Source organism: Oncorhynchus nerka, linkage group LG26 (genome assembly GCF_034236695.1).
Source record: "Oncorhynchus nerka isolate Pitt River linkage group LG26, Oner_Uvic_2.0, whole genome shotgun sequence".
Taxonomy (NCBI): Eukaryota; Metazoa; Chordata; class Actinopteri; order Salmoniformes; family Salmonidae; genus Oncorhynchus; species Oncorhynchus nerka.
In genome coordinates this window covers 25,010,352-25,037,508 of record NC_088421.1, presented here as the reverse complement: position 1 = coordinate 25,037,508, position 27,157 = coordinate 25,010,352, and the positions used below count along the sequence as shown (strand labels likewise).

Genomic DNA, 27,157 nt, shown 5'->3' with positions numbered 1-27,157 from the left:
CTCAAGCTTAAACAGACAGATTTTTATGGGGATTTTTTTTATTTTGCTAATTTGATTAGCACAAGGGTCCCATTAATAGGTTTTACCATCAGTGGCAGGAGTGCTAAAGAAACTATACTCCCTAAAACCAACCTCAGGTTGTTAACCTTTGACAAAAACCCAAGAAACTTCAGGCACTGTCAACTCCTGACCAATGCCCCTTTTTCTCCTAGGTTTTATTAGAGATCCTACTTTAGTGATGCACACACTTTCATTTGTTTTCATAGTGCCACACACAGAAAGTCAGACTCCCCCCCCCCTCCACACACACACAGTTTTATATTGCTATCCTTGTGGTGACCAAAGAATTGATTCCCATCCTAAATCCTATTTACCCTAACCTTGAACCTAACCATAACCCTAACTTTATTCCTAAACCCCTAATCTTAAACCTATATCAAACCATAACTCCTAGCCTTAATTGTAACCCTAACCCCAATTGTAACCCTAACCCAAAACCTAACCCGTAAGCCTAAAATAGCATTTTTCCTTGTGGACTCATAAACAAAAACACACACACCAGCTCTCTCTCCCTCCTCAAGTGCTCTACTCCTAATGCCATGTTGGAGGGGATCACAGGGAGGGGGACTGAGGGTGCAGGAGGAGCTCTGAGGAGAATATATATGAGGGACAGCTGAGAAAGACCAAAATAGCAAAGGAAACTTGTCCCCCCCCCCACTCATCATCAATTTTAAAACTGTCCATCTATAGTTCATCCACTCATCTAGTTGTTTTTATATATCCCAGTCTGGTGTCTTTTATTTTTTATTTATTTTTAAACAACTTAAACCCAAAGTGCCGCCAGACAGGTGAGAAGCTTCCCCAGTGTCGGGAGACTAGGGTAGGGCCTGTAACCTGCCGTCGGTTGTCTGTGTTGTTCTATGGCCTCTGATCTGCCTTGTTATTGCCATGGTAAACTGTAAAGTAAAGTCATTTTTAATTATCCTTTAGTTTATTTAACCAGGGAAGTTACATTCAAGGATGCTTGGTCATATGGTGTACCATACATTATCTACACACAGTTCTGTAACAGGACCCCATACTTCCTTATATAGAGTGCACATAGCCTACTTTATTATAAGACAGGTTACTAGGGCTGTTCAATGTCGGTCCTGGAGGGACGAAATACTTCTGACTTTCATCCTCTCCTTCTAATAAGGGACTAATTCAGACCTGGGACACCAGGTGAGTGCGATTAACTACCAGGTAGAAACAAAGTGTTTTGGCCCTCCAGGAAGGGAATTGAACAGCCCTGGGTTACACCTTATGGCTTGTTTATATCCTGTCACAGTGTGAGGAGGTGTTAATATACAGATGTATGTGCTTTGTGTAGGTGACACACTTCCACGCTCCCCTGGACAAATCTATCACATTCTAGATGATTGGTCTGAATTTCTGCTATGTGGTGAAGCCAAAGTCTCATCTTTGAGAAGCACATAGAAAACCACTTTCACACTTCAACTTAAAAGGTTAAAGTTTCACCTTTTAGCTGACCCAGAGCAAATATGGATGTGAGCCTTGCTCAAAGGTACATTCACAGATTTTTCACCTAGTCAGCTCAGGGATTCAAACCAGCAACCTTTGGGTTATTGGCCCAATGCTCTTTACCGCTAGGATACCTGCCACTGTGTGAACTTCAGTTTGATCTGTTGATCTGATTTTCTTAAATAAGTAACTTGTTTATTTTACCACTGGTGTCTCACTAGTGTACATTATATTAATCCTCATATATCCTTATCTCAGAACACAGATCCAAATCTCACATCTGTCATGAGAGACTACATTGGTCCTGTTAATATTAGCTCACTTTTCATCTCTTGGTTTTTCAACTGAATGTGTTACATGTTGGCTGGTGGATGGATGTCCCATCAGGGCAATACCAGAGAGGGCTCTTTGATACTTATGTCTCTCTCTATAACAATATTATGATTGAATTAAATGAGTCTTGTCACACGTTTTAATCAGTGGACATTAATGGTTTAATTCACAGCTAGTGTTTGTAGCACCCTCTGGTGGTACAGCATGGCTGAGCTGCATAAAGCATTAAAGTTGCTTAAAAATAATGGATACATTTAACATGAAGGATATACACCTAATTATATAGTGCTGCACTGTAACTTATTATTTTGTTAAACAGGGATGTGAAGCCTTTACTTGACAGTGTGTAACAACACATCAATATATATGATGTTTAACACATCACAAGGATGTTTTTACGTTTGACATTTGAGTCATTCAGCAGACGCTCTCATCCAGAGCTACTTACAGTCAGTACATTCATCTTAAGACAGCAAGGTGGGACAACCACATAATCACAGGAATATAAAGTACATATTTCCTCAATAACATAGCTATCAGTAGAAGCAGAGCTGGTCAAGCGCTGATGAAGTGTTGCTGTGTTGTTGTTTTTTTTTGGGGGGGTTGAGGTGAGGATACTGTTTATTTAAGTTACTGTTTAAGAGGGTTTCAGATGTTTGTGGAAAATGGGCAGGGACTCTGCTGTCCTAGCTTCAGGGGGAAGTTTCCCCCTGTGGTGCCAGGACAGAGAAGAGCTTGGACAGGGCTGATCGGGAGCTGCCCTCCTGTAGGGGTGGGAGGGCCATGAAACCTGAGGTGGCAGAGCGGAGTGCTCGGGTTGGGGTGTAGGTTTTGAGCATAGCCTGAAGGTAGAGAGGGGCAGTTTATCTTGCTATTCCGTAGGTAAGCACCATGGTCTTGTAGTAGATGCGAGCTTCGACTGGAAGCTCTTTGCTTCAATATTGCATAACTACCCTGATTGCTGACAGAAAGTTAAGCTTCACACTTACCATCAATATTACCTAGAAAATATACCAGTGATTTTAATGATAATTTACAAACAGTAACAGACAAACCAGTAGGCGTGCCAGTACTCTGAAATAAGAAAGTGACTATCATTTGAGGAACTAGAGTGTTTAAGAGGAACCAGTCACCAGTCACCTGTGTATACAGCATGAGCTGATTATAGTCCTATAACCTAACGTAGCAGGCACAAAAGAAACACCCGAGCAGAGTTCCCACATCAGGGCTCTATCCCTGAGAACCGGATGCATCTGGTTGTTTGCAACACCACTATGGGTGATTAGTCTATGAGTTTGATGATGAGTCTCTGCTTAGTGACAAGACATTTTTAGGGTCATCATCAACCTCATAGGACTATAATCCCATCATGATGTAACACAGGTGACACCAAAGTCCTCATCAAAATAACCAGAGTGGTGACTGTCTCTGTGGGTCAGTGTTCACTCAGGTCAATGAGATCCTCCTCAAGGTGCTCCTCTTCCTCCTGCCTCCTCCTCAGCCAATCAGCTCTCAGCTGTTTCACCTCCTCTCCATAGTAATCATGTAGCTTGGTGAAATCCTCTAGAGGATCAAAGTCCACTTGTGGCCATTCCCCATATGGTGGTGCTGGTCCATTTATAGGTGTGACATGTGCATTTCTCTTGGGCCAATGCTTAGGGGACCTCTTATTGATGACTTTGCTGGGGATTGGAGGGGCTTGTAATAGATTACTGGCACTGTGGCTTCCCCCTTCTCTCCTCTCTGGTCCTGGCATGAGGAAGGAGGAGGAGCATGAGTTCAGGTAAGTCATGGATTGGCACATTGAGCCTGGACCAGTCACAGTGGTTCGTTGGATGGGATTCAGCAGGGCCAGCTTGGCGTTTAGCCTCTGCTTAGTGACAAAAGAATACAGGTTGAGAGGCAGGAAAGGAACACATATTTTTGAAGCATGAATACAACAATACACACACCACACTTTCTCCACACACTCACCTTCGTACTGCTTCCCCAGGTCTCTGACCAGCAGTGAAAGGTAACAGTGGCTGGCTGTGAGCAGGGCTTTGACCCAGCTCTCCTGGCCCAGCTGGTTCTCAGCAGCAAGCCCGTAGGTTTTCAGCCCTGAACCTCTGAACACCATGGAGAAGGCAAACAGTCCTCCCTCAGACTCACAGCGCTGGACAGCAGAGCCCTCTAGGACAATAACCCCAGCAGGTGTCGATCTGCCGGACGCTCCTGGTAGAACAGGAGATTGGCTTTCAGGACAAACCAGCGTCTCTGGTAGGAGGAGGTCCTCTCTTTCTGATGTGGTATGTGTAAGAGGAGGATGCCAGGGTGGTGGGGTGAAAGATGGAGAAGGGAGGAGTAAGTTACAATATTTTTGATGAAGGGAAGTTGTAAAGAGTCAGAATAGATACAGAGATAAATACAGAGATAATTTTACCCAAATGAGTGCCATTATACAAGCCCTCCATTTCAATGTTCTATTTATGTCAGTGATATATAAATAGAGGGGGTGACATTGATAATAATAAACTAGCTTCAAATATCAAATGAGATATATTATTATTAGACAGGGAAACGAAAAAGGCCAAGAGAAGACTGTGTTATAACATAATCTCACAGCATATTGATAATGTAATTTGTCTCTTGCTTGTGTCTGTTAAGTTTTACAATACCTTTTTGTAGAGATATCCTTCTTTATCTATCGGTGAGGTGCAGGATAGGTAATGGGTTAAAATCTTCTCATGGATCTTCATTACAACGTTCTCCAACAAAGAGAGGATCCTTTAGAGGATGAAAGGCATCCTTGATAATATCAATCCAGCACCAGTAGTACAAACACATAACCTTTGAGCCTTGTTTGTCTGTCATAATACCTCCTTTCTTTTTCACCAGTAAAGAAACATTGCCAGTAACCAGTTGCCATCATCCTGTATTCAACTAGTCCATTCTTTATGACAATGATCTTAAATCTACACACAATTTCCACCTCTATCTCTTGCCAGTCTAGCGGAGGAGTAATGTGTCATCCAAGCTTACCTCTCAGGGTCACTCTCTATCCATCCAATTGTATATGTTTTTTAGATTTTCTGCCATAAACCTTCACTTGTTCCTCTCAGTCTAATTCCCACAGTAGTTTGTGTTCACTGCAACACATCTAGAATAAGACATTGTTTAAATATAAAGTTTCAGGTTACGAACACAGGTCCTCCCATGGGGACTAGAGGACAAGTGTTGAAATATAAATAACTCAACCCACTTCCTGAAACAAAACCCTGACACACAATATTCTCTTTCCCTCTACGCTTAAGTCCACACCTACTACCCAGATAGTATACATTGAGAGGGTGTTCTTCCTCACTTCCCTGTTCTGTGTAAAATGTTAAGTTAATTTCCTCAGTGATGCTTTAGAAAAAAGTCTTACTATATCAAATTGTATTAAATGTGTTCTTGAAGTTGATTAAATGTTCCTTACTTCCTCTGGTGATCGATTCATAACCAAGAATGAATCCTCTCATTAAGGCCTAGTTGGACCCTATAGCACCACTACATTAACATGAGTGGTTATGAGGGCCAGAGCCACATAAACAGAGCTTTATCATTGCAGTTTTTAACCTATTTAAATTAAGCATTTTTATGAACAATAAAAACAAAAAAGGACTAGAGAACAATTAGTTATTTGACCTCGACCAAGGGAAAACTTGTGCTGGCACTGAAATCATAGAAGCCCAAAGATTATAAAAATACTATGATGCTTACCTAAACATAGTAACAACACAAGGCTCATAAGAAAAGGAGGAGTGTCATTGGCCTTCAATAAGTTGGTGTCTAGATGCAAATACACCCCCAAACACCTATGAAATGGCCTAACATGGAGATAGATACGTTACAAAACATTTAAACAATTCGAAATTAACAAACTCTGAATTAAACCCCGTTCTGGTGCTGAACGTTTTGAATTGTTTAGAGAACTTTTTTTGAGACCGTGACACCTCTTGAACATGCCGCAGAACTGTACGCATCAGGTTCGACATCACTTCCTGTTTAGTTGAATGGCGCTTGCAGACTTTTCGTATCGATAGCTAGTAGCTAGCGAGGTAGTTTTTGTTTTCCTTAGCTATCTGCATTTAAATACATGTTGTATTTTTGGCATTTTTAATTATCCTTATCCATTCTCAAATACATGCAAGGTGTTGTGAAGCTAGCTAACTTACGCCCCTTTAACGTTACTTACTAACTCTGCATGTGTCGTTGTTTTCTTGGTACCTGCTAGTACTGTAACGTTAGTCAGCTAGCAAAACAAAACAAATTTACCTAGCTATAGCTGTAGTAGTCACACTATTGTGGAGATAATCGTATCACGTAAGTTAACGTCACGTGGAATAGTGTATTCGCTTAAATATTGATAACATACTTATTCAAAAGCTTCAATAAATGGTTAGCTAACTAACATTAGTTAACGTTAGTTAGCGCAGTAGTTAGCTAAGACGATTGCTTCCGTTTGATTCATTATAGTACAGTAATATATAGACATGTATACTACAAACATGTACATTTAGATTTGTTTTATCTTCTGTCATCAACAGAATGTCAAAAAGAAAAGTCACGTTTGGGGACGGCGATGGTGGAGAGTTGTTGGATGAGGACGTTCCAAAGAAAAAGGTGCTGCCACAAACACTTGTTCTCAGATCAGTTCAGTGTTACATTATTTTTTTAACAGCATAGAGTGGGACATAATAATCTGACCAACACAAATATGCTTTTTGATGTAATAATCTTTGTTACTTGTGTTAGCTAGAGGCATTTGTTTGTGGGTTTTCTATACTGACCAGTTTGCTTTGCTATCTCACCTGGGATCTCACCAGTTATGTGAGGATGTGGTTGGGCCGGGCTCCAGGTTCAAGGGGAAACATTCTCTGGACAGTGACGAGGAGGACGAGGAAGAAGATGGAGATAAGAGCAGCAAATACAACATATTGGCCAGTGACGATGTGGAAGGTTTGTCTTACCCATTTGATTGTCTTCATAACTGAGACCTGGCACTCCAGTCATTTAAAGGTAGACTCTGATAAATGGCATTGCCACAAGCAGCACTGCAGATATTGGGATGAGTAAGACGCAAGACTTCCCTCACACAGTCACACACCGTATCTACACATGTGCATGGGTTCGCCTTACCCATTGCAACGTGTTAGCCACAGGACCAAATCAGCAGAGAAGTTGAGCATTGCACTTCAACACACTCTCAGCTGTTAGGCAAATTGATCCACTATGCTGTTTAGTTTTTGCATCTGTCATATTGCTGAGTCTACCTGTTAATGTCTAAAAGTGCATGTTTTGTTTTAGGTCAGGAGGGGGCAACAATTGACTGTGACGAGGGAGTTCCCATCACACCCTTTAACCTGGATGAGGAGATGCAAGAAGGGCACTTTGACTCTGAAGGAAACTACTACGTCAAAAAGGATGAAGAGATCAGGGACAACTGGCTTGACAACATTGACTGGGTAACTGTGTCTTTAGTTATTTGATTAGTTGTTCACTGCAGAAATGTCACACACATTGAAGTAATGTATTTGTCTCGCTCTTTAGGTGAAAATAAGAGAGCAACCTACTAAACGAAAGAAGAAAGGTCTGGCAGCCAAGAGGAGGAGGAGAGTGGGGGATGAAGATGAGGCAGAAGAAGAGAAACAGCGAGAGGAGAAGCAGGCAGACAGTGACGAAGAGGAAGACATGGAAGAAGAAAAGGAGCCAGTTGAGGACCCCCTGGCATCCTTCAGCCAGCATCAGCTCACAGAGGCTGTGTTGGAGCTGCTATTACCTGGGGAGACTGTTGCCACAGGGCTTCGCCGGCTTGGAGGCCTAGGTGGGCGTAAGAAGGGAAAGCAGAGGGGAGAGAATGGGAAAGCAGAAGAAACAAATAGGGATACAGAAAAACTGGACAGGCTCACGGCACTGGCAGACAGACTGGTTGGGAGTGGAGTGTTTGAAATATACCAGCAGACGTATGAAAAACTGGCCTACACACTGAAAGGGAAGAGCCAGCAGCAATCAGTGGGGAGGAGTTTAAATGGAGGGAGGAAGAAGATGAGCTTGACATGTTTGCAGACAAAATTGACGAGAAGCACAGTGTCAAAGCTCCGGACAAAGAGGATCAGGATGATGAGACAGGTTAGTGAGAGTAAATTGGTTTGCGGTCAGCTGGTTCCAAACCATTTACACTACTATTACAGGTGCTATTTTTGTTGACTTTTGAGATGTGTGTAAACATATTTTGTTTGTCTTAAGTGAGTGATGAGGTGATGTGGGAGTATAAATGGGACACAGAGGAGAATTCTGAACTCTACGGCCCCTTCAGCAGTCAGCAGATGCAGGTTTGAATTATCTCTATTTTCTATTACAGTATAATGGACAATAAATTAAGGGCAGTAGTATCTGTACTTCTGCTCTATTAACTGTCCTATGGGTAGGAACATCAACAGTACCTGCCATTCTGCTACTGGTCTGTTTTCCTGGTGGTCACACAGTTTATTTTCCTTCTTTCCTTATGATCCTGTACCTGGTTATACTGGATTAGGCCAGGCCGGTTCTGCCCAGTAAATCCCTATTTTCTGTCTCTTTCAGGGCTGGGTGGATGAGGGCTATTTCAAAGATGGTGTTTACTGCAGGAGGATTGAACAGGGAAGCGCTCAGTTCTACAATTCCAAGAGACTAGACTTTGATCTTTACACATGACCATTATCAGTTCTTGACTAATAATTTGATGTATTATGTTGTTTCATGTGGACCCCAGGAAGAGTAGCTGATGTGTTTGCAGTGGCTAATGGGGATCCTAATAAATACCAATGATAGTCTCTCGCTCACACACACACACACACATCCAAATTCTCTGTTATCTGATCTCTTATTGTATGTAGCCTTACTGTTTTAAAATAAACAAATTGGTATTTTATATGGTCTATTTCTGTCTGCTGCTAAGCCTACAAGCAAGGTCTTGAAACATTGCTAAATCATTTTACTAAATATTTTTGGGGTTTCTATATAGTGTTACATTGGTTTTAAGAGCAGTTAGACAAATTTGCTAAAATAACATTTTGTATTAAACTGGCTTCTGAACCAGCTACTTTCCGTCTTTCTGATTGGTTCTAATATACATCACTCGAGGACAAAGACTGCTTTCTGACTTCTGTTGGCCGTCCTTACCTAACAAGATCCTTTCACTAGAATGCAGTTGGTTGAGAGACGTTTATAGCTTTCCTTCATTGGTTAGATTTTTTGGAGGGATTTCTTCCATGTGAAAGCTTCCCTCTGATTGGTTTCTTGGTCGGCGTGCCAGTGGAACTTTTGATCATGAATCGACATTTGTGAAATGGTTAAACTTGGGCGCCGTCCTGCGTCGTGTTTACGTTAAAGATGTCCACACAATTATATTATAACAAAATGTCATATTTTTCTTAGCAAATAATTGGGGCGGTGCGGTAAGTTTACTATTTTAAGTTGGCTTCATAAAATATGCATATTTTTAATGTTTATGACTATAACGTTATCTCAGCAGTGCATTGGCTGGCTGCGAACGTTAGCATATATGCTAACGTTAGCTAGCTACTAATACTCACCCTACCGTCATTTTACGTTATCTTCCTTGAAATGATTGAATTTCCCGACTTTACCAAGCTAACTTAGCTAGCTGACGACCACATAGACCGTAGCTGGCTATTGCATTGAAGTTCACGATATGCACAACACAGATCTACTGCTAGTTAACGAATAACGAGCTCTTGTAGAAGTGGCCTCCACCGGTATACCATCCCCATGACAACACAAATAATGTGCTTTGTTCAAAAGAGTGCACGAAAATGATATATTGTCAATAGGAGGCAAAAATTATGCATTTGATCAAATACTTGTAGCTATTAGTGGCTTATTCGCGTATTTGTTAGCTGACAAGGTAAAACTAATCAAATCACGTTTTATTGTTCATTCTGGAAAGGTTAAACTAGAAGGTGATCTATATATGTGTTGTTAGATGGATGAAAATAAAACCACAAGCTAGCTAACATTTTCCATTTGTGTACATTTTGCACAAATGTTTACTGCAATTGATTAACATATACCATAACCAAGCAAGCCAGTTCCTACCTAATTTTGGAAATGAGATAAAAGCATGTTTATTTATGTTGTCTTTCCAGAGAAAGACAGATAGGGGGAGAGTGAGGATGTTGATCTAGTTCCCTGACTTGCTCCCCTAAATAGTCTGTCCAATGGAGGGAGATGCCAAGGTTCCCCCAACCCCTTTCTGTAATCCCCCTCACAGCGAACCTCCACCCCACCTTCTCCCTCTTTCCTCCATCACCCCCAGGTATAGTTCCCCTGCCACCTTTTGCTTTCCTCTTCCCCTATTGTATTTATATTCTTGCTTGTTTGAAACCCATGTTTTTAACTACCATCGCAATTACTGGGAGCTACTGGTGAAGAGTCCAAACCATAACTGTTCATCTCCCACAGCTGTGAAGATGGAAAAAAGCCTGGTGACAGGAGGAGCAGTGGGCGCATTCAGAAGACACCGAAGAAGCAGGAGCCCAAAGACACAGTGGCGGAGTCCAGACAAAATACATCCCCTGCCAAGAGGGAGAACAGTGTGGTAGTTTCATGTTTAAGTTTAATGGTTTCTTAGATATTATAGGCTACTTAAAAGGGTCTTGTTTGGTAATCAGTTCACTCCTTTCTGATCCTTAGATGCAAGTGTCTCAGTCCCTGTCAGTAAAGCTAATGAGAGTTGATCCCCCTGCAAACAACTGCTAAAAAAGGTATGCAATAAATGTCTATTTGTGCATGGGCCACTTTCTACTGTATCCACTCTAGATAATCTGTCTGTACATCAGTGGTGGTCGGGCTGGTTAAGATTAGGGTGGACAATTTTTTAAATTACATTTTTATGAGCATGGCCTTATTTCTATGACAACATATTGGATCACTCATTCATATTCCATTTAGCCAGCTCAATGTAACATTGATAGGTTTAGGCTATTACATGATACTACCACATGATTTTCCCTATACCCATCATGAGGTTGATACAACGTAGCCTACGAATTAAAGTTTATAATGTTGAGGCGTGCACAGGCTGTGCAACAAATTGGAGTTATCAAGGTGACAGACAGTAACACATTAAATACCTCCTTGCACACTTGCCTGCATCTAGCTGATCTTGGTGTAATCATTAGTCCAAACAATTGCAAACAAGAGTTTCAATTGGACAAATTCAGGTAGGTTTATACCTTTTTCGCTCCATTTGCTTCCGTTTAACAAAAGTTTCTCAACAGAGTCGGCAGAATTAATACACCCAGTATCACCCGCACAAACGGTTCACTTTCATAGCAGCCACATACAAACAGCATCATCAATTTGCTCTATGTATAATTCCTTCTCCTTCCATCTACGCACTCTCCTCTCACCTTTTCCCTTTGCTTGTGGTCTACTTTGGAATGTAGCCTAATGGAAGAATGTCGCAAATACGCTTGCCCAGGTGATCAAGATGAAATAACAATAGCCTACGATTGGACCGGCTATAATATTAGTTTTTTAAAGCTAGTGGGATCAGTCCAGAGGGTTCAGATCTATGCGGTGGTATAAACAGAGGAAGAGTCAGGTTTTTAAGTTTCAAAAATAACTGATGTATTTAATGTTCACAGAATGGCACTCAGCCGGTTCAAGAAAGGAAACAAAATCCTAGCTTGGTTCAGAGCACTTTACTTGCACACCAATGAGCCTTTTGATAATCAACAAATTAAATAGTCTCTTTTGTGGCTTAGCTTGACATTGGCTCGCGATTATGGGAATCACTTACTCACGTTCTTTATCTTTTAATCTGTTCTTTGTCTTTCGATGTCCTCTTCTGTCCATTTCTGGTTTCTTCGGTCCATATTTCTCCTTATTTCTTTGTCCGTTCCTTCCTCTCCTCCCGCGTTTCCCACTGTTCTCTTTTTTTCCCCTGTGCGTAATTGTCCCTGTGCCTTCACCTGCGCCGGTAATAATCATGTGACGTCGGCAGGGATTCCCTGAGTGCCCCCGCCCCTCTGACTCCCATTTACCCCCACACCTCCGGATGGTTCACAGCAGGCTAATATAACTGATATCTGTGTTTTTCTTTATGTACATGAGAAACATAGCCCTACCAATTTGTAAATCATTTTGCAACCCCCCTTCCTGAGAGAGAAAATAGACGATATGATCGTATATCAACAACGTTTGGACAGGACCATGTGTTATTCCAGACATGGCCCAACCCTAGTGCACTGTGTTTTGGTAGTACAGTGCCCTACACAATGCTGTGGTGTAAACGGTAGAAAGATGTAAATTAATCCTCTTACACGGTCTGCTGCATCTTAGAGATGCACAGCCAGGAGCAATAATTAGTGTCTGCAAACATGACTGACCTAACTAGCCAGACATCATCAGTGATGTTTACATTGACAATCAGTTTTATTGCAGATTGATGCTGTCTCTATAAAAGCCATTTTGCAACCAAACAACAAACATAAAATCTTTAATAACCTATTTATTTTTCATGGTCACTATGCGTGATTAAAGCAGAGGCAATTATTGGCAAAGTGATTACACTATATGGATATGTTTATGATGTAAATATTTACTTATTTTGCAGAGCGGTTTGGATCTCAATGTTGCATCAGAATGTCAAATGTCTAAGTGAGTATGATGACTTACATAGAAGTTCAATGTTTTTTTGTGTGCATATGACTTTATTTGTTCAAATGTCTAGAAACCAAGTGTTTTACCATGGGTGGAGAAATTGATTGAGTCAGTGGCTGTTTCCATTAACCTATCAAGTGATTTTTGTCAACATTTAGCAAGTTTGCATAGAAAATAGATGCAACATTTGCCTGCTACGGTGTGTTTCCAATTAACTATCTTGTGTCGATTTAAAAACAGCTGGACGTAATGCCTTCACACCTAAACCTATAAAATAAGTGGTTGAAGTCTTTCCATTAACCATTTGGCAAATTGTGCATTAATAAATTGGTTACTGCCTGTATGCCCTCCAACCCATCTGTTTCATGTTTTGTTTGGCCTTCAAAAGCCAGCATGTATAGAATTCAATAATTGACTATTTGCCACATTCTTATACAGTGTTTCCCAAAATAGGGGTCACGACCCCATGTGGGGTCACCTGATTTGAAAATGGGATAAAAATAAATAAAATTGCTCTTGGTTCATAGAATTGAGAATCAGTAACCTCCGATAGCTGCTAGATGCAGCTGTAATAAACAGTGGTTTCTGTATTATTATTATTTTTTACAAATATTTGAAGTCTTTTGAACTGTTTAAGCAACAAAATAGTAAGACCCCATCACTGAAAGATGCAACTTTGTTTCCCTCTACAATGCCCACAAGCCGCGCAGGACTCATTAGAACAGAGTGGACAAGACCAGGCACTAAATAAGACTGGGAGGAAAAGAACAAAACCAATGATAGTATTTTCTACAGAAAAGATCATACAAAATGATTGCCGATCTTTTGAACTTCCCAAACCTTTCTGGTGCATTTCAGTCACTTCAAACCATACTTCCGTCAGATTTGAAATATTATCAAAAGCACTGTCGGACAGATTTGTAATAGACTGTCATAGTCCCAATGAAAAAAGTGACCTTTGGCCGTTGATTCTATCAGTTTATTTACATGGTGGGGTCCCTCCCCCCAAAAGTTATGGAACCTCTCATATAATTCTCATGTGCCACTGTGAAACCTGCACTCCTGTAGATCTGAAATAATTGAATGGTGAAACTTGCATCCAGCCAATCAGAAAAGCAAGGCAAAGCAATTCAGGCTTTCTTGAAAGTCAAGACCAATCTTATCCTGCAAAGAAACATTATTTTCATAGTTGAATAATACATTTAGAAAACAGTAGGCATTTAGAATTAAATGTTGAGAAGAGCTTTATAGTTTGGTGATGACATCACGTGTCCCCGCGCACCTTAAGTTATTCAAAGTAATTTATTCATTAAAAATTATTTCCATGATTTGTTGCATTAATAAATAGATTAATAAAAATAAAATCCTCCCCCTGTCGAATGGATACAAATGTTGTCGATCTTTAGAAACGTTCTCCTATAGCTTCTGTTTTTTTGTTAATATTTTCTTTTGCGGCATTGCTTTTGTCAAATAAACCTGGGTCAATGGAAACCTGCCTAGTGAGATCAGTGATCATGGATGGTGTTGCTCAGTTGACCAGGTTGATCTCTTTTGGGATGAAAAAGGATGGAGGAAAAATAGATGAAGTGAAATGGATGGAGTTAACATTTCAGATTAGTGGAAGGCTTGTCTGATTACGTTCAACCTCTTCATATTCCCAACTGTAGTTTAAGGTAGGGGTACTAGTCAGGGAATTCTTTGGTTAAGATTCATTCATAAGTATTCATAAAAACAAGCTGGTAGTGCCTTAGTTTGTATGAATAATACCATTCCACCAATTGTAGTTTGTTAAACATACCTGTATTTTGTACAATAGTGTTGTTTTTTTCTCTGTTCATGTGTTCTTTTTGTTTTTTCCATTGTAGGAACAAAGACACAAAAGGCTCAAATAACAAAGCGATTCCATCCTCTTCAACATTAACTTTAGATGTAAATACTACTGGCAAGACTGAACATGATTTCAACCAATCAGGCATGGAGGCGGATGAAGAGGTTGGCTGTGGAAAGTCCCCTGGAAGCCCGAGCTCTGTCAAGCGATGGGTGATTGGCCCATTGTTTCAGTCATTTAAATCCAAGATGGCCAGTTTCACACAGATTGTCATGAGTCCCGTCCGACTTTTCAAACCCAATAGCTCCCCACCTGAACCAGATGTAGACGTCTCCTCTGCCTCTCATAGTTCTCACCAACAAGGACCTGGGTATGAGCTAACCTCTGACACAGTGCAACACTTTGAAGCTGGAAGAGGAGGAAATGACCCTGCCTCTCGTAAACACTTAAAGTTCAGCATGGATCTAAAAACCCACGGCACTCCAGAAGAGGATGAGTTTTCTCTTGAGGGGAAACAGAATATGATGCCACCTGGAGATGCGCAAAGGGACACCTGTATGTCAAACAGCTCAGAAAAGGAGACCAATAATAATGATTCATTACCTTGTATGCAGCGTAGTCCTCTACTCAGAAGCAGTATCAAGTGTGGTTCTGAATCAACGGAGTCCCAGTTCAACTCATGCTCTTCCATGTCCTTTCAACCCCCTGACCCCTCAAGTTCCTCATGTGGGTCCAAACTGTCTTTCATTGTTCAAATGGAGGAGCAGGTGGATTTGACAGGAGCTCACCGGAGACCATTGCGCCGAAAATGTGTTTTTCTAAATGAAGCTGCATCACAGAGCAGTCCCTCTGCTGCAATTAACGCATCTGAAGCAGACCGCATCGCTAGTTTGCCAGCTGAAGTAGGAATCTGTGAGCCCAAGGCTAAACGGCTTGCCACAAAATCGTATGTAGAGTACAAAATCTGGGACTGTATTGATAGTGAAACATCTAGCCCATTTTCCTCTATCTACAATACCACTTCTGAGAGTTTATGCCAGGCAGATGACAGCATAAAACTGTTGGTCTGCCTCAAGACCGAAAAACATGTTGGTGTGTGGTTCCCAGTCACATATGATTATCCAGAAAAGCCCCAGAAAACCTGTAAACACAACACTGAACAACTGTTCCTCAGTCAGTCAGTGTCTTCAAAAGCAGACAGATGAGTGTGAAGGAAAGCAAGGCTATATGGCAGGCTCAGCAAAGGAAGTTAAGAGGAGATGCAGAGCAACTCCTTTTACAGCGATCAATAGAGATGCAGAGAAAAAGCAAAGCGTGAAACTGATGAAAAGAGAGCGATGTGAAGAGGTCACAGAAGAAGACACGGTAGATGTTGCGTTAGAAAGTTACACATTAACATCAGTAGAGCACGCAAGTGATGTAGAACTTGTCCAGCCGGGGTTGGATCAAAACCGTGTGCAACTTCTAAATCTCAGTCTCTTAAAAGTAGGGTGCTGCTTCGGGTTAGCCAGAGTTCTACCGTATACATTGAAACCACTCAAAAACCCTCTGAAACACATGTACCTCTGATGGAGATGATGAAGGACAAAGGTAGAGGTCGAAGTGGGCGTATTAAGAAAAATACGTCTCTCACAGTAATGGCCACTTCAAGTAATGGGAGTGTGCTAGAGCACAGTAATGACAGTTTGTGTGACAACAGCATAGCAGCCAGCAATAGTAGGGATATGACCAGTGCCTTGAGTTATGGTGACACTGACTCTAGTTCAGCATGTAATATGGAAATGGTAACTACCATGACAACTGCTTTGATGAAAGAAAATCATGAACTGCCTGTCTCTGATCAGCACTTGGATATCAAGGGGAAGTGGCCTCAAACGGCATCCAAAATCAGCAAAAATACATCTGTAAGAAGAGGAAGATTTCCCCAGTGGTTGAAGTGGAGTCATCTCAAAATCAACAAAAGTGTCTGAAGTTGAATGAGATCACTTCAGAAGAGAGTCATCCACTAAAACCACCGAAACAAAATAAATCCAGGAGGTCTCATAATTCACGCTCAACCCAACAGCTTGGAACATCTTCAGGGCTGACTGGTGTTGGTGCCGATCACTTGCACTCTTTGAAGCCCAGCAAAGATGACAATGTCCATGTAGCTTCTAGATCTTCAGATGTTACACAACAGACATTACAGACTACCGCAGTGGTGGCTTTCCACAAAGATGCAGGTTGGGGAGCAGAAATGAGTGGGTCTGACTCTAGCAAGAGCCCAAAGAAGAGTCGGAATGGATCTAATAAAATGTCTGTCAGTGATGCGTTACTGGTGGATAAGAGGTTTGTGGAACCCCTTGGTGGACGTAAGAGAGTCAGGGGAGGTCCGTCCACAGAGGACAATGCCGAGACAACTCAGTCCCTGCAACTTAATCATATAACAGTTGAAGAAAAAAAGAGAACTGTGCCTTGGCCTGTGCGAACTTATCCCAAATGTTCAATCAAGCTGAACAAAAATATAGTGAAACATTCTATGACTTTGCAAGGAAATTATGTGGCAATGGACTCTGATGTAGAAGTGTTTTCCACTGCCTCTGAACCAACTAACCTTGGCCAGAACAAGACTATTGACCAGGTGATGGAGGAGGAGCAGGGGAAGGAGGATGAGTGTTCTGAACTGCCTGTACCCTCTGAGACGAGGCTCAGGGGGAGGGGGCAAAAAAAGAAGCCAAAGAAAGCAGCGACTCAATGTAGAAAGCACAGGCCTGTGACAAGGAAGAGGGGGCAGGAAGAAGAGGAGGAGAGAAATACCGCGATTGGTGAGCAGATGGACTTTTCATCAGATAACAACACCACCCTTAAGAAGCGTCTGTTGCGCAGCTACTCCTGCCCAGAGATCCCTGCTCTCCTCCACCATGACAGCAACTGGACCACCTCTCTGCATGGCAGGATCCTCTCCGTACCCCGACTCCACCCCGCCCTCTTTCCTCCTGTCCCCACTCCTCCCGCACCGTCCAGGCGTCCACGCCGTCATACTGTCTCTAGTGTGGAAATTGAGCGGGAGATAGCTCCGTTATGCCTGCGTAAAGAGGTGTTTCCCTCAAAAAGGACCTATTCATTGGGAAACCCGTCCTACCACCTGTTACCCAGTGTGCCACCCTCCACTTTCATCTCTGTCTGGGCCTCCTGCTTCCTGTCAAGCCCCCTGGCCTTCCTCTCCAGGAAATTGCGAAAAGGAAGTCTAGCTGCCACTAGTAGTGCTTGCAGTCATGATACCTCCCCTTCCCCCTCCAGTGTTTCCTCTTCCATTTCACCATCCTGCTCTTCTGTATGTCACCTGTTCTCCAGTTCCGACCCCTGTGACCTGACATCAGACATATCCTCTGCTTCAGTCTCCTCCCTTTGCAGGTAAAACACCACTTTGTCCTTTGTTCAAAAATACATATTTTCCTTTTTGATTACAGTAGTTAAAAATGATTAATCCCACCATGTTTCCAGTGCATTGTCAAAGATTCCCTTGGAGAATGAGACAAGCCAGCAGCATGAGGAGGATGGGGAGAATGTGGAGAAGGAGGACAAAAACCGTTTCAGGAATGAGTTCGAAGCCATGGGGATGAGAGAGGAAAAAGCATTGTCAGATTCTGAAATTAAGGTACACTGACCACGTAATATTTAATGTGAACTATGTCATTTACATATGACATGCATTATGTGATTAGTTACAAAGATGAGTAGATAAGTGAGTCTGGCTTTAACCCACCTTCACCACGGTAACACTGTGGTGGTGTTTGCACAGTTGGAAACCGGAAAACATGAGGAACGAAGGAAAGTGTCATCCATTCGAATTCGCAAAGCCTTACCCAAACCCCTCCACAACCTCACACCCATGGGCCTGCCCAAGCCTATCAGGTATGTGTATTTGAAGTGTGTGATGGTGTGCCTGTGTGTATATGGTAAACTTCCTACCTGTATTCGTAAAATGTTATGACATGGATGACTAAAACCCCAACTAATCTGTTGTGTTCCAACAGGGTGAAGAAGAAGGAGTTCAGTTTGGAGGAAATCTACACTAATAAAAACTTCACCAAAGCCCCCTGAAAGGTTACTGTTCACTCATGCATCTTATTGTTCATCCTACAGTACAGGTAATCATCATTGTAATGACTGACTGTAACTTTCCTTTCATTAACAACTTCCTTGCTCTGTGTTTGTTTTTATTCGTCCCAGACGGCTGGAGACCATATTTGAGGTGCCACTCAGTCGACGCGATGGATCTCATTCCCTCCTTGGTCAGAAGCGCATGAAGCGTTTTGTGGAGTTCCCAGAGGTTGGTGTGGCCAGAAAGCCAAGGAAGCCACTTGTTGGTGCTGGGGCAGGGGGTGGTTTACCCAGGAAAGCTGTGGTTGGCTCTCCTTTTGGAAGGCCCAAGCGTGGGGTTGCCTCTCTTCTAAAGATCACCCCACCCTCAATCTGCAGGAGCTTGATTCACTTCTTTGCTCCAAGCTTGACCAGCTGGATTCCTGGTTAGCTTTTGACCAGAATATCTGTTGACAAATGCCAATCAAAGGGGTAGACAATAGCACATTTACATTTTGAAAATATTGTTATTACAAATTGCCCAGCCCCGTTGCCTCCCATCCAACATCAAGCTCGTCCTCATCTTCTGTAATTGTTTACAATGTTTTTATTTTGTGGGGGTGTATTATTTACCTTCCATTGAGTCATTTAAAATGATAATTGAAGAATTTTTGTATTTTCATTGTGTACTATTTGTAGATAACGATATGGAATATACTGTTATTGTAATATTTGATTATCTATGGATGTAAATGCATTTTATATCATTGGTTTAGGTCAGTGAGTGCATAAGTGTTTGTATTTAAAACTGCTACTATTTCTGCACTCAGTTTTGTTGATAATCTGCATTCTTAATATGCCAATGCCTCAGCCTTTTAATCATTATTAAACATTTCTGCTTTATTAATTTGCTACTGAATCCTAAATTTGGAAGCTCACATGCAACTCAAATCTTTATGGATATTATCCATTGACATCAATGTATATTTACACAGCAGTTATTGAATACACATACTTCTCAAGTAAGGATTCTTACTAGCCAAACAATTTCCAGATGATAATTCCCAATTGAGCTGTAGGTGCAAACCTGTTATTGGCAACTAGCATCAAATGGCAGCTACTTTCAAGATATATTGAATGTTGAGAATTCTGTTTTTGGCCAAATTACAGCTGTAAGAAAATGTTTCTGGTTCTGACAATCACAGACTTCATATTTTCTTTTAGAACCGTCCTTTATTTGTTGCCTGACTATTCCTGCCAATTCTTGCCTTGTATACACATTACATTGCATTGTTTTCTTCACCTCTGGATCATAACTATAGCAAATAAAATGTATATTGTCCATTTTATACATTTTTGTAAAAATAATCTATGTTGAATTGTTACTTGTGTAAAATTGAATGTAAATGTCATGACACTCCAATGAGTATTTCTATGGAAACATTAGCATGAATATTTTCATCAATGCAGTTAGTTTAATGTTTTGTATCATTGTGGATTGTAATATTTGTTTTGAATAGCAATATTTAATTGAAAATTGCTAGTCTATACAAATTACTTTTCTATTACATCACATTTTTTGTAATTATATTTCTGAAAATATTTATCTTTACTGTGTGGTTTGTATTGAATAAATGTATTTGTATGCATTTTTTTGTTACAGCTGGAGAGTGACTTTATATTAAGTAAAAGGTATTTGTAGCTATATTAACTTAATGTAAATGAGGCAAATAGCCTGAAAAGGAATTTAATTCAGATCAAATTGATGTAAATGTATTTTCATTTAATTACAAAATCCTTTAAAACATGCAATGTATAAATATAAAATACAAAAAGGCAATGACATGAATATAGTAAATGTAGAAATGATAATGTAAACAAAATGAAGTATTGTACATTTTTGGTATTTAAAACCAAAGGCAGTTTTCACTATTACTGTAAATCAGAAACACTGCCCTGATTTAATTATACCTAGTTCACAATCTGTCCTTTATAATTAGACATTTATCATTTATTTCACATATACAAATGATTTATTTCACTGATAAAAATATAACATTGTTAAAAAATAAAGTTTGTGTTGCATATCATAAATGGTAAAAGTGAAATGTCAAGGTTGAGACAGATAGTGGACATGGGAGTGTTTTGGAGTCAGGCCCCTGTATAGTGCCTCAGTTTGTTTTGAATTTATACAGGATTTTTAAAATCTCTGCTGTTTTATACAAAATACAGTCTTGGACTCATGTATGTCAGCAAATAAACTGTGTCCATTAAATGCTATCTCAAAAACAATTGGTTATTTTGTGTCCCCTTGCTCATCTCTCGTCTCTGAACCAACCTCTTATTCAGGAAGAAGGTAGTTTGACTACAGTCCTTACTCTAAGTGCTAAAAGTCTGGTTGGGCTACTGATAAATGTCAAAATATCTTAATATTTATAATGTATTTATAGCTGTGGCATCACTTGAATGTTAACTATAAACCAGTCTTCCAGTGATAAATTCCAGATTGACACAAAAGAAAGTTAAAGGTGCCTTTGTAAATCCTTATCGGCAAGACAGCCTTATCAGAATGATACTCAGGGAGGCTGTATACAGTGGAGTCTCCCTGAGTCACCGGAGGTGCTTTTCCATCTGTTCCCACCTCACAGTGTCACAGCAGTCCAAGATCAATACTAAAGAAGTTGGACCGCTGTCCTGTAGCCATCCTTATGGTACAGTACATCCACCTTGGTGGTTCCTGGGAATTGGTCAGTCTATCAGAGTGAGTATGTATGACACCAGTACCAATAGTAGTGGGCTGAGTACCAGAATCGCCACCCACACCACAATAGAAATGATCCCAAACGTTTTTGCCCGTTGGGAGTATTGTTTAGCCTTCTCTGGAGTCGTCTTCCTTGCCTCTCGAGCCTGTCATAGGGATAGAAGAGTACATTATATTTTGATATGACTCATATCTAAGATATAGACTCTAAGTGTAGATGTGCACATTTTGAGAACCGAGATGGTCCCTAAAGGGGCAACACCTTTGATTACATTACAGAATGTTTACAAAAACAGGTTTTAAAAAAATAAGCTTGAAATTACCTTGACTGAGTTGACCAAAGCTAAAATGCCAATGCAGGAGAGTCCACAGATGATGCTGCTAATGGCCAGTCTCCTATAGTCCCTGTCCTTGGCACAGGAGGGAACAGTATGGTCACGACCACAGCAGGTGATCACTTGAAGGCAGGTGGTGTCATTTTGGGCATCTGTTGTTTCACCTGTACCTGGGACAGCAGTCAGTGGAATGTTCTCCATTGTTGCTGATTGGGCAGACATTTCTGAGGAGAAAATAGATGCAGCAGAGTTCAGAGGATAGATCAAATGCAGAACAAGGAAATATAATTATTCAAGTCTGATAGTACTGTATTATTTGCAGTTGTGACATAAAGGATAAAGGATATAGGATATTAGTTTACTGAAACTAAATGAGTTTGTTTGTAATGTCTTTCACTGACATGCCAACAAAAATGGTTTGAGATGCTCATTCTCTGCCAGGGTACTTTCTACAGACAAAACACTGTTATGCCCCATGGGATGAGGTATGCATTGATATCAATCAAACAGGAGCCTGAATAACTGGAATGATTACACTGTGCAGTGTGCAAGTGAATATATGCCAGAGTTAAATCATTAGCCATGGAGAAAGAAAACAGCAAGAGGGAAATGTTATGATTGTATGTCCACTGAGTATACCAAACATTACAAACACCTTCCTTATATTGAGTTGCACCCCAACAAGTTGGCTGGATGTCCTTTGGATGGTGGACCATTCTTGATACACACGGGAAACTGTTGAGCGTGAAAAACCCAGCAGCGTAGCAGTTCTTGACACAAACCTACTGCCATACCCCGTTCAAAGGCACTTCAATATTTTGTCTTGCCTATTCACCCTCTGAATAGCACACACCCAATCCATGTCTCAATTGTCTCAAGGCTTCTTCTTTTTTTTACCATGTCCTCCCCTTCATCCATCTACACTGATTGAAGTGACATCAATAAAGGATCACCTGCATTCACCTGTTCAGACTGTCATGGAAAGAGCAGCTGTTCTTAATGTTTTTATACTCAGTGTATATCACATTTAAGTGTGTTAGATGTCATTAGATACCATCAACATTATCTTACTGCTGTAATGTTAACATGAGAAACCTTTTCCTGTCCCAGTTTCAGTCTTGACCTGGTGAATTCCAGTAACTTGATATGTATTCTTACGGCAAAGATCATATCAATGAATGAAGAATAGTTACATTGTAATCGTCTCTCCCTTCAGCCTTTGACAACAGAACATTATCGGGGCTTTTCTTGAGCCCTCCTCATCAACTGATCATAAAGGAGAAGTATTTTAGGGAAATAACTTGGAGTGCCTGTAAAGTCCTGATTACTCAAAGCAATGAATGAGCGATGCTAAGCTCTTTTCCCATATGGTCTCATACACTCATTCTCAAAGGGAATCACATACGGAACAACATAACAGCATTTTTGTGGATTAACAAAGCAAACAGTATCTGAAATGAAACAATAGTATATGACACACCATAAAAATAGCACAGATAATAATTGGCTTACTAGTCCAGGCTTGATCTTGATTGGGAAAGTACAGCTCTGTATGCCTCTGTCTACTCTCCAGTCAAACTGAAATCCTCACTTATGATGGCTGACAGAGCTGTGAAGAAGAAAGCTGATCTTTTCTTTGATTTATTTTCCTTCCTGGATTTAGTTAATGATCACAGCTGCTAGTTGGTTGTGGCTTCAGGTTCGTGAAGACTTGATTTAACATATCCAAATGTTATCCAGATATTTCTTGTTTATAATATTTTCTTGAGCAATCTGTCTGTCTTTCTTTTGCAGTCTCAGTTTTGGTTGTGGTCACCATGAAAGTTAGTGGTGTCTGAAAAAGGAGAAGGCTGGGAGTGGATTTAACTCTTTCTTGTGTGAAACCTCCACGCCCCTTTACTGTTCACACTTTAACCTCCTCTGACGTCCCACTCCTCCCACACGCTCAGGCCCTACCTTTATCTATATCTAACTACACTCTACCTCCACTTCAACCATACTTGTTGGTTCTCCACATTTATTATTCTATCAATCATGATGTTATGGAATACAGTGCCTCTTAGCTCCTCTTCTCTCTCTCTCTCTCTTGCTCGCTCTGTGCAACATTCCTGAAAACCTGCATAGGTGAGTCAAAACATGCCTTGCCTTGAGAGAAAACAAACAGCTAGGTTTCATGTACTCTGTCCTCCCTTATCCTCCTCTGTACATGTTAATAATATCTTTATGACACTGTATTCATGTCTGTCTCCCTCTTTTCAACTCACTCCTTTCATGCACGCTTTGTTTCATACACATACATACAATTCCCAATATGTTTGGTCCATCGTAAGTGAGAATGATTTAGGTAATTGGATCACTATGTGTTGAGACATGCCCACTCTCTTAAGGTCTCTGTTATACGTCAACTGTTTTGCTACTCTAGTCTAAGTTAACGTGCACACCCTGTTTCAAGACTTCCGCCAAACTACTCTGTTCTCTGACCCAGAGGTAAGGAACATTTATTTCAGTACTTGGGGACTACCAGACTGCATTCCTCAACAGTGATGTCACTCAAGCAGACACACATAACACTCGCACACATGCATTCTGACGCCACACACTCCCACACACACTTTCACACACACACACACACACACACACACACACACACACTGCTGCTACTGTCTATTATCTATCATGTTGTCTGGTCACTTTACACCTACCTATATGTACATACCGTAGCTACCTCAATTACCTTGTGCCCCTGCACATTGACTCAGTACTAGTACTTCTTGTATTTAGTTAAGTTATTGTTATTCATTATTGTTATTCTTTTTTAAATTGTACTTTTCCATATTTGTATCTTTAACTCTGCATTGTTGGGAAATTACCCGTAAGTAAAGCATTTCACTGTTAATCTACACCTGTTTTTTACGAAACATGTGACGAATACAATTTTATTGATTTTGTTTGACACACACAGAAACACACACACAAAAATACTACAACCAAGCAAAATTCGAAGCCTGTGGAAAATTATCTGGATCAAGCTGTCCCAAAGCAATCGCGGGATTGGTCTAAACTGCAGGGACAGTTTCAGTCCTTAGCCAATAGAAAATACAGAATTTGTACAGCTGACGTGGATTCTGAAAACACGGAAGTAAAGCTTTGGTAAGTGAAAACTTGCAACAGAAAGTACTAATGCATAAAATTCACAACTAAATATATTATTTACAAACATCTGTCTAACCGTGCAGGTGGTGTTTCGTTAAATTGAGACAGAGAAAATGCCAGTGGTGGCAACGGAGAGATATGGCTCCCTCGAGTTATGGAAATATCAGTTGAAGGATGGAGTAATGGAGAGAGAAAGAGAAGGTGGCAACGGTGGGACGACTGGAAAAACCATCATTGGCGTGTTCAGAGTGAGACATTTTTTTTTACATTATAATGAATTTTGATAAAGGCTCACTGAATTTTGTCTCACAACTGCTAAGGGAGTAAACGTTATTTATAATAAGGGTTACATGGAGAAAATCGGACATCTCTGAAATGAAAATGGTTGGCCCTCTTCAGAAAAATATATTTTACCTAAACCCTCCATGAACACTTGAAAAAAAACAAGTGACCCTCATCTATACCCAAAAAATAATTAAACATAAATTGAATAACAAGGAAAATGCCTACTGTTTACCATCACTTCTTGGGACAGACCAGGAGCCTAATTTATAAACCTTTCATAAGTACAAAATAATACCCCAAAATGTGCTTGTGCCACTTTTCACACAAAAGTTGGCATCTACATTTTTTTTCAGCTTGACTGTGAGAATGTTCTCACCTCTCTGCAAACTTTAGACCATGTGTACACACATATATTGTATTCCAAGTAAGCAGTTGCAATTTTAGCATGTAAATCTATTGGTGTGGCAAAAACAAAAATGTGGGATGCATGCCAGCAAAGCCACTACACAACACCAAACAATACATTAATTGCACCATAACAGTAACAAACGGTGTCCACAAACTGTTAGGGCCTACATAAAGCTGTCCCAACAGCAGAGTCCCAACACCTTACCACTGCTACACCTGGCTATCAGTGGAGCCTTGTCTGGCAGCGAAACAGTCCATTCAGCCTCATTAACCTCCATTAAAAAAACATAGCTGATATGGCTGACTTGCTTAAACAAATGTGGTTTCTACTGACAATTTAGATGTACAAACTATGGCATAAGTGGATGACGACTGGATAAGAGGCGATCTGTAATTTTGATTAAGACATTAATGAGCAACGACGGAAGTAGCTAATATAACTATTTGTTCAGCACTTTTGAAATGTACAGCGGCAGAATTCAGAACATGGGCCGTTCTTACAGTGTTCTCCCTGTACAAAAAGTCAGAACTGTAGGGTAAATGAAGGGGACATATAAACCAGACAATGAAAGCTCTTGCAATATTCAATGATTACATCTCTCCAAAACAGGTTATAGGCTACATGTGCACCACCAAGTTAGAACAGTAGGCAAAATAAAGAGGTGAAAAAAGACCAAATTATTAGGGTGAGGCACATTGAACGCCGTTTGGGTCTTTGCGTGTCAAAAAAGATACACGTCATAAGACTTTTCGACACATTAAATAAGCTTTTCATTTGACATGTCAAATAACAGCATTCTATTGTAGAATGTTGTGTGTGCTGAAGTTGCACGTGCAACCCAGGCGCCACAACTACTATCAGTAGCACTGTCAAAGCTGTGCAAACAAGCACACACCGGCCACGAATGACATGGGCTACTAACAGCTTACTACAATACATACACTTAGTATTACTTTCTTAGCTACAGTGTACATATCTCCCTTGCATATTACATAATTTATGCAGCAGGATAAAATACATTTTTGAAATCACCTTGTGAAGGTGGTGCGGCGGTCCTTTGTGGGCACATTTTGTCAACATACTTTGTCATCAAAGTCTGCCATTCTCTGGATTTATGGTGGGACCTCGGAAAAATACACACTGCCACTCCATTGAATAGCAGACTAATGTTAGTGGTTGCTTTGCAGTGCTTGCAGTTAGCCACTGATTCCTTCCAAACAACTCATTGGGGAATTTGCGGTTTCCAACTTGTTGTGTAATCTTTATGTCCAATGGTCGATGAGCACCGATACGTTTTATCTATAATTTATTTTCATATGACAAGGATTAACAAGGATTTGCTAGTAGATTGTCGACTTGTTTTTTTGTTGTTGCGCAAAACCGGTGGGGCTCTGCCCTGAACGACGGGTCGCCACTGCGAGGAAGTATTTTGTGCAAATGGAGGATGTGATGAAAAGCTTAATAAAAAAAACAAAAAACAGGAAAACATATGAACAAGAATGCAACCATTTACCATTAATTAGAAGAATGAAAATAGATGTGTTTTGTATTTAAAATAAAAAATAATTAGACATAGAAATCTTTTAATTAGATATAGGAATCTTTTTCCCTTTTTAGGGAATATATTTGGAGAATATATTCCTCACTTTTTCTGGCTGTGCTGGGTTCATATTCTCAAAGGAGCCATACAACAAATTACCATCCACATCTCTCATTTAATCGGACCAAGTGGCCTTGTATATAGATAGGCTATATGTATTTCAAGTTTTGCAAAATCA

The 27,157-nt window shown here is 40.5% G+C and overlaps 4 protein-coding genes across 4 annotated transcripts; 2 read left to right on the top strand and 2 right to left on the bottom strand.

Annotated features, from left to right (window-relative positions):
- Positions 1-3,245: 3,245 nt before the first annotated feature.
- Positions 3,246-5,734, bottom strand: pheta2 (PH domain containing endocytic trafficking adaptor 2). The gene is given in 6 exon segments (XM_065010292.1): positions 3,246-3,706; positions 3,708-3,727; positions 3,832-4,047; positions 4,050-4,137; positions 4,515-4,623; positions 5,599-5,734. Coding segments are annotated over 6 exon segments (855 nt in total). The 5' UTR covers positions 5,607-5,734; the 3' UTR covers positions 3,246-3,292.
- A 114-nt stretch (positions 5,735-5,848) lies between these two features.
- On the top strand, positions 5,849-8,788 carry cd2bp2 (CD2 (cytoplasmic tail) binding protein 2). Its single transcript, XM_029636668.2, is given in 8 exon segments — positions 5,849-5,936; positions 6,426-6,501; positions 6,705-6,837; positions 7,186-7,343; positions 7,429-7,888; positions 7,891-8,007; positions 8,125-8,210; positions 8,461-8,788. Coding segments are annotated over 7 exon segments (1,140 nt in total). The 5' UTR covers positions 5,849-5,936; position 6,426; the 3' UTR covers positions 8,572-8,788.
- Positions 8,789-14,415: 5,627 nt separating this feature from the next.
- Positions 14,416-19,338, top strand: prr14 (proline rich 14). Its single transcript, XM_065010290.1, has 4 exons — positions 14,416-17,767; positions 17,858-18,011; positions 18,156-18,268; positions 18,391-19,338. The coding sequence occupies exons 1-4, from the start codon at positions 16,611-16,613 to the stop codon at positions 18,455-18,457; spliced, it is 1,491 nt and encodes a 496-aa protein (XP_064866362.1). The 5' UTR covers positions 14,416-16,610; the 3' UTR covers positions 18,458-19,338.
- A 1,120-nt stretch (positions 19,339-20,458) lies between these two features.
- On the bottom strand, positions 20,459-23,439 carry LOC115110781 (transmembrane protein 265-like). Its single transcript, XM_065010291.1, has 3 exons — positions 23,045-23,439; positions 21,521-21,756; positions 20,459-21,343 (listed from the first exon to the last, which is right to left on the bottom strand). The coding sequence occupies exons 2-3, from the start codon at positions 21,752-21,754 to the stop codon at positions 21,185-21,187; spliced, it is 393 nt and encodes a 130-aa protein (XP_064866363.1). The 5' UTR covers positions 21,755-21,756; positions 23,045-23,439; the 3' UTR covers positions 20,459-21,184.
- Positions 23,440-27,157: the final 3,718 nt, after the last annotated feature.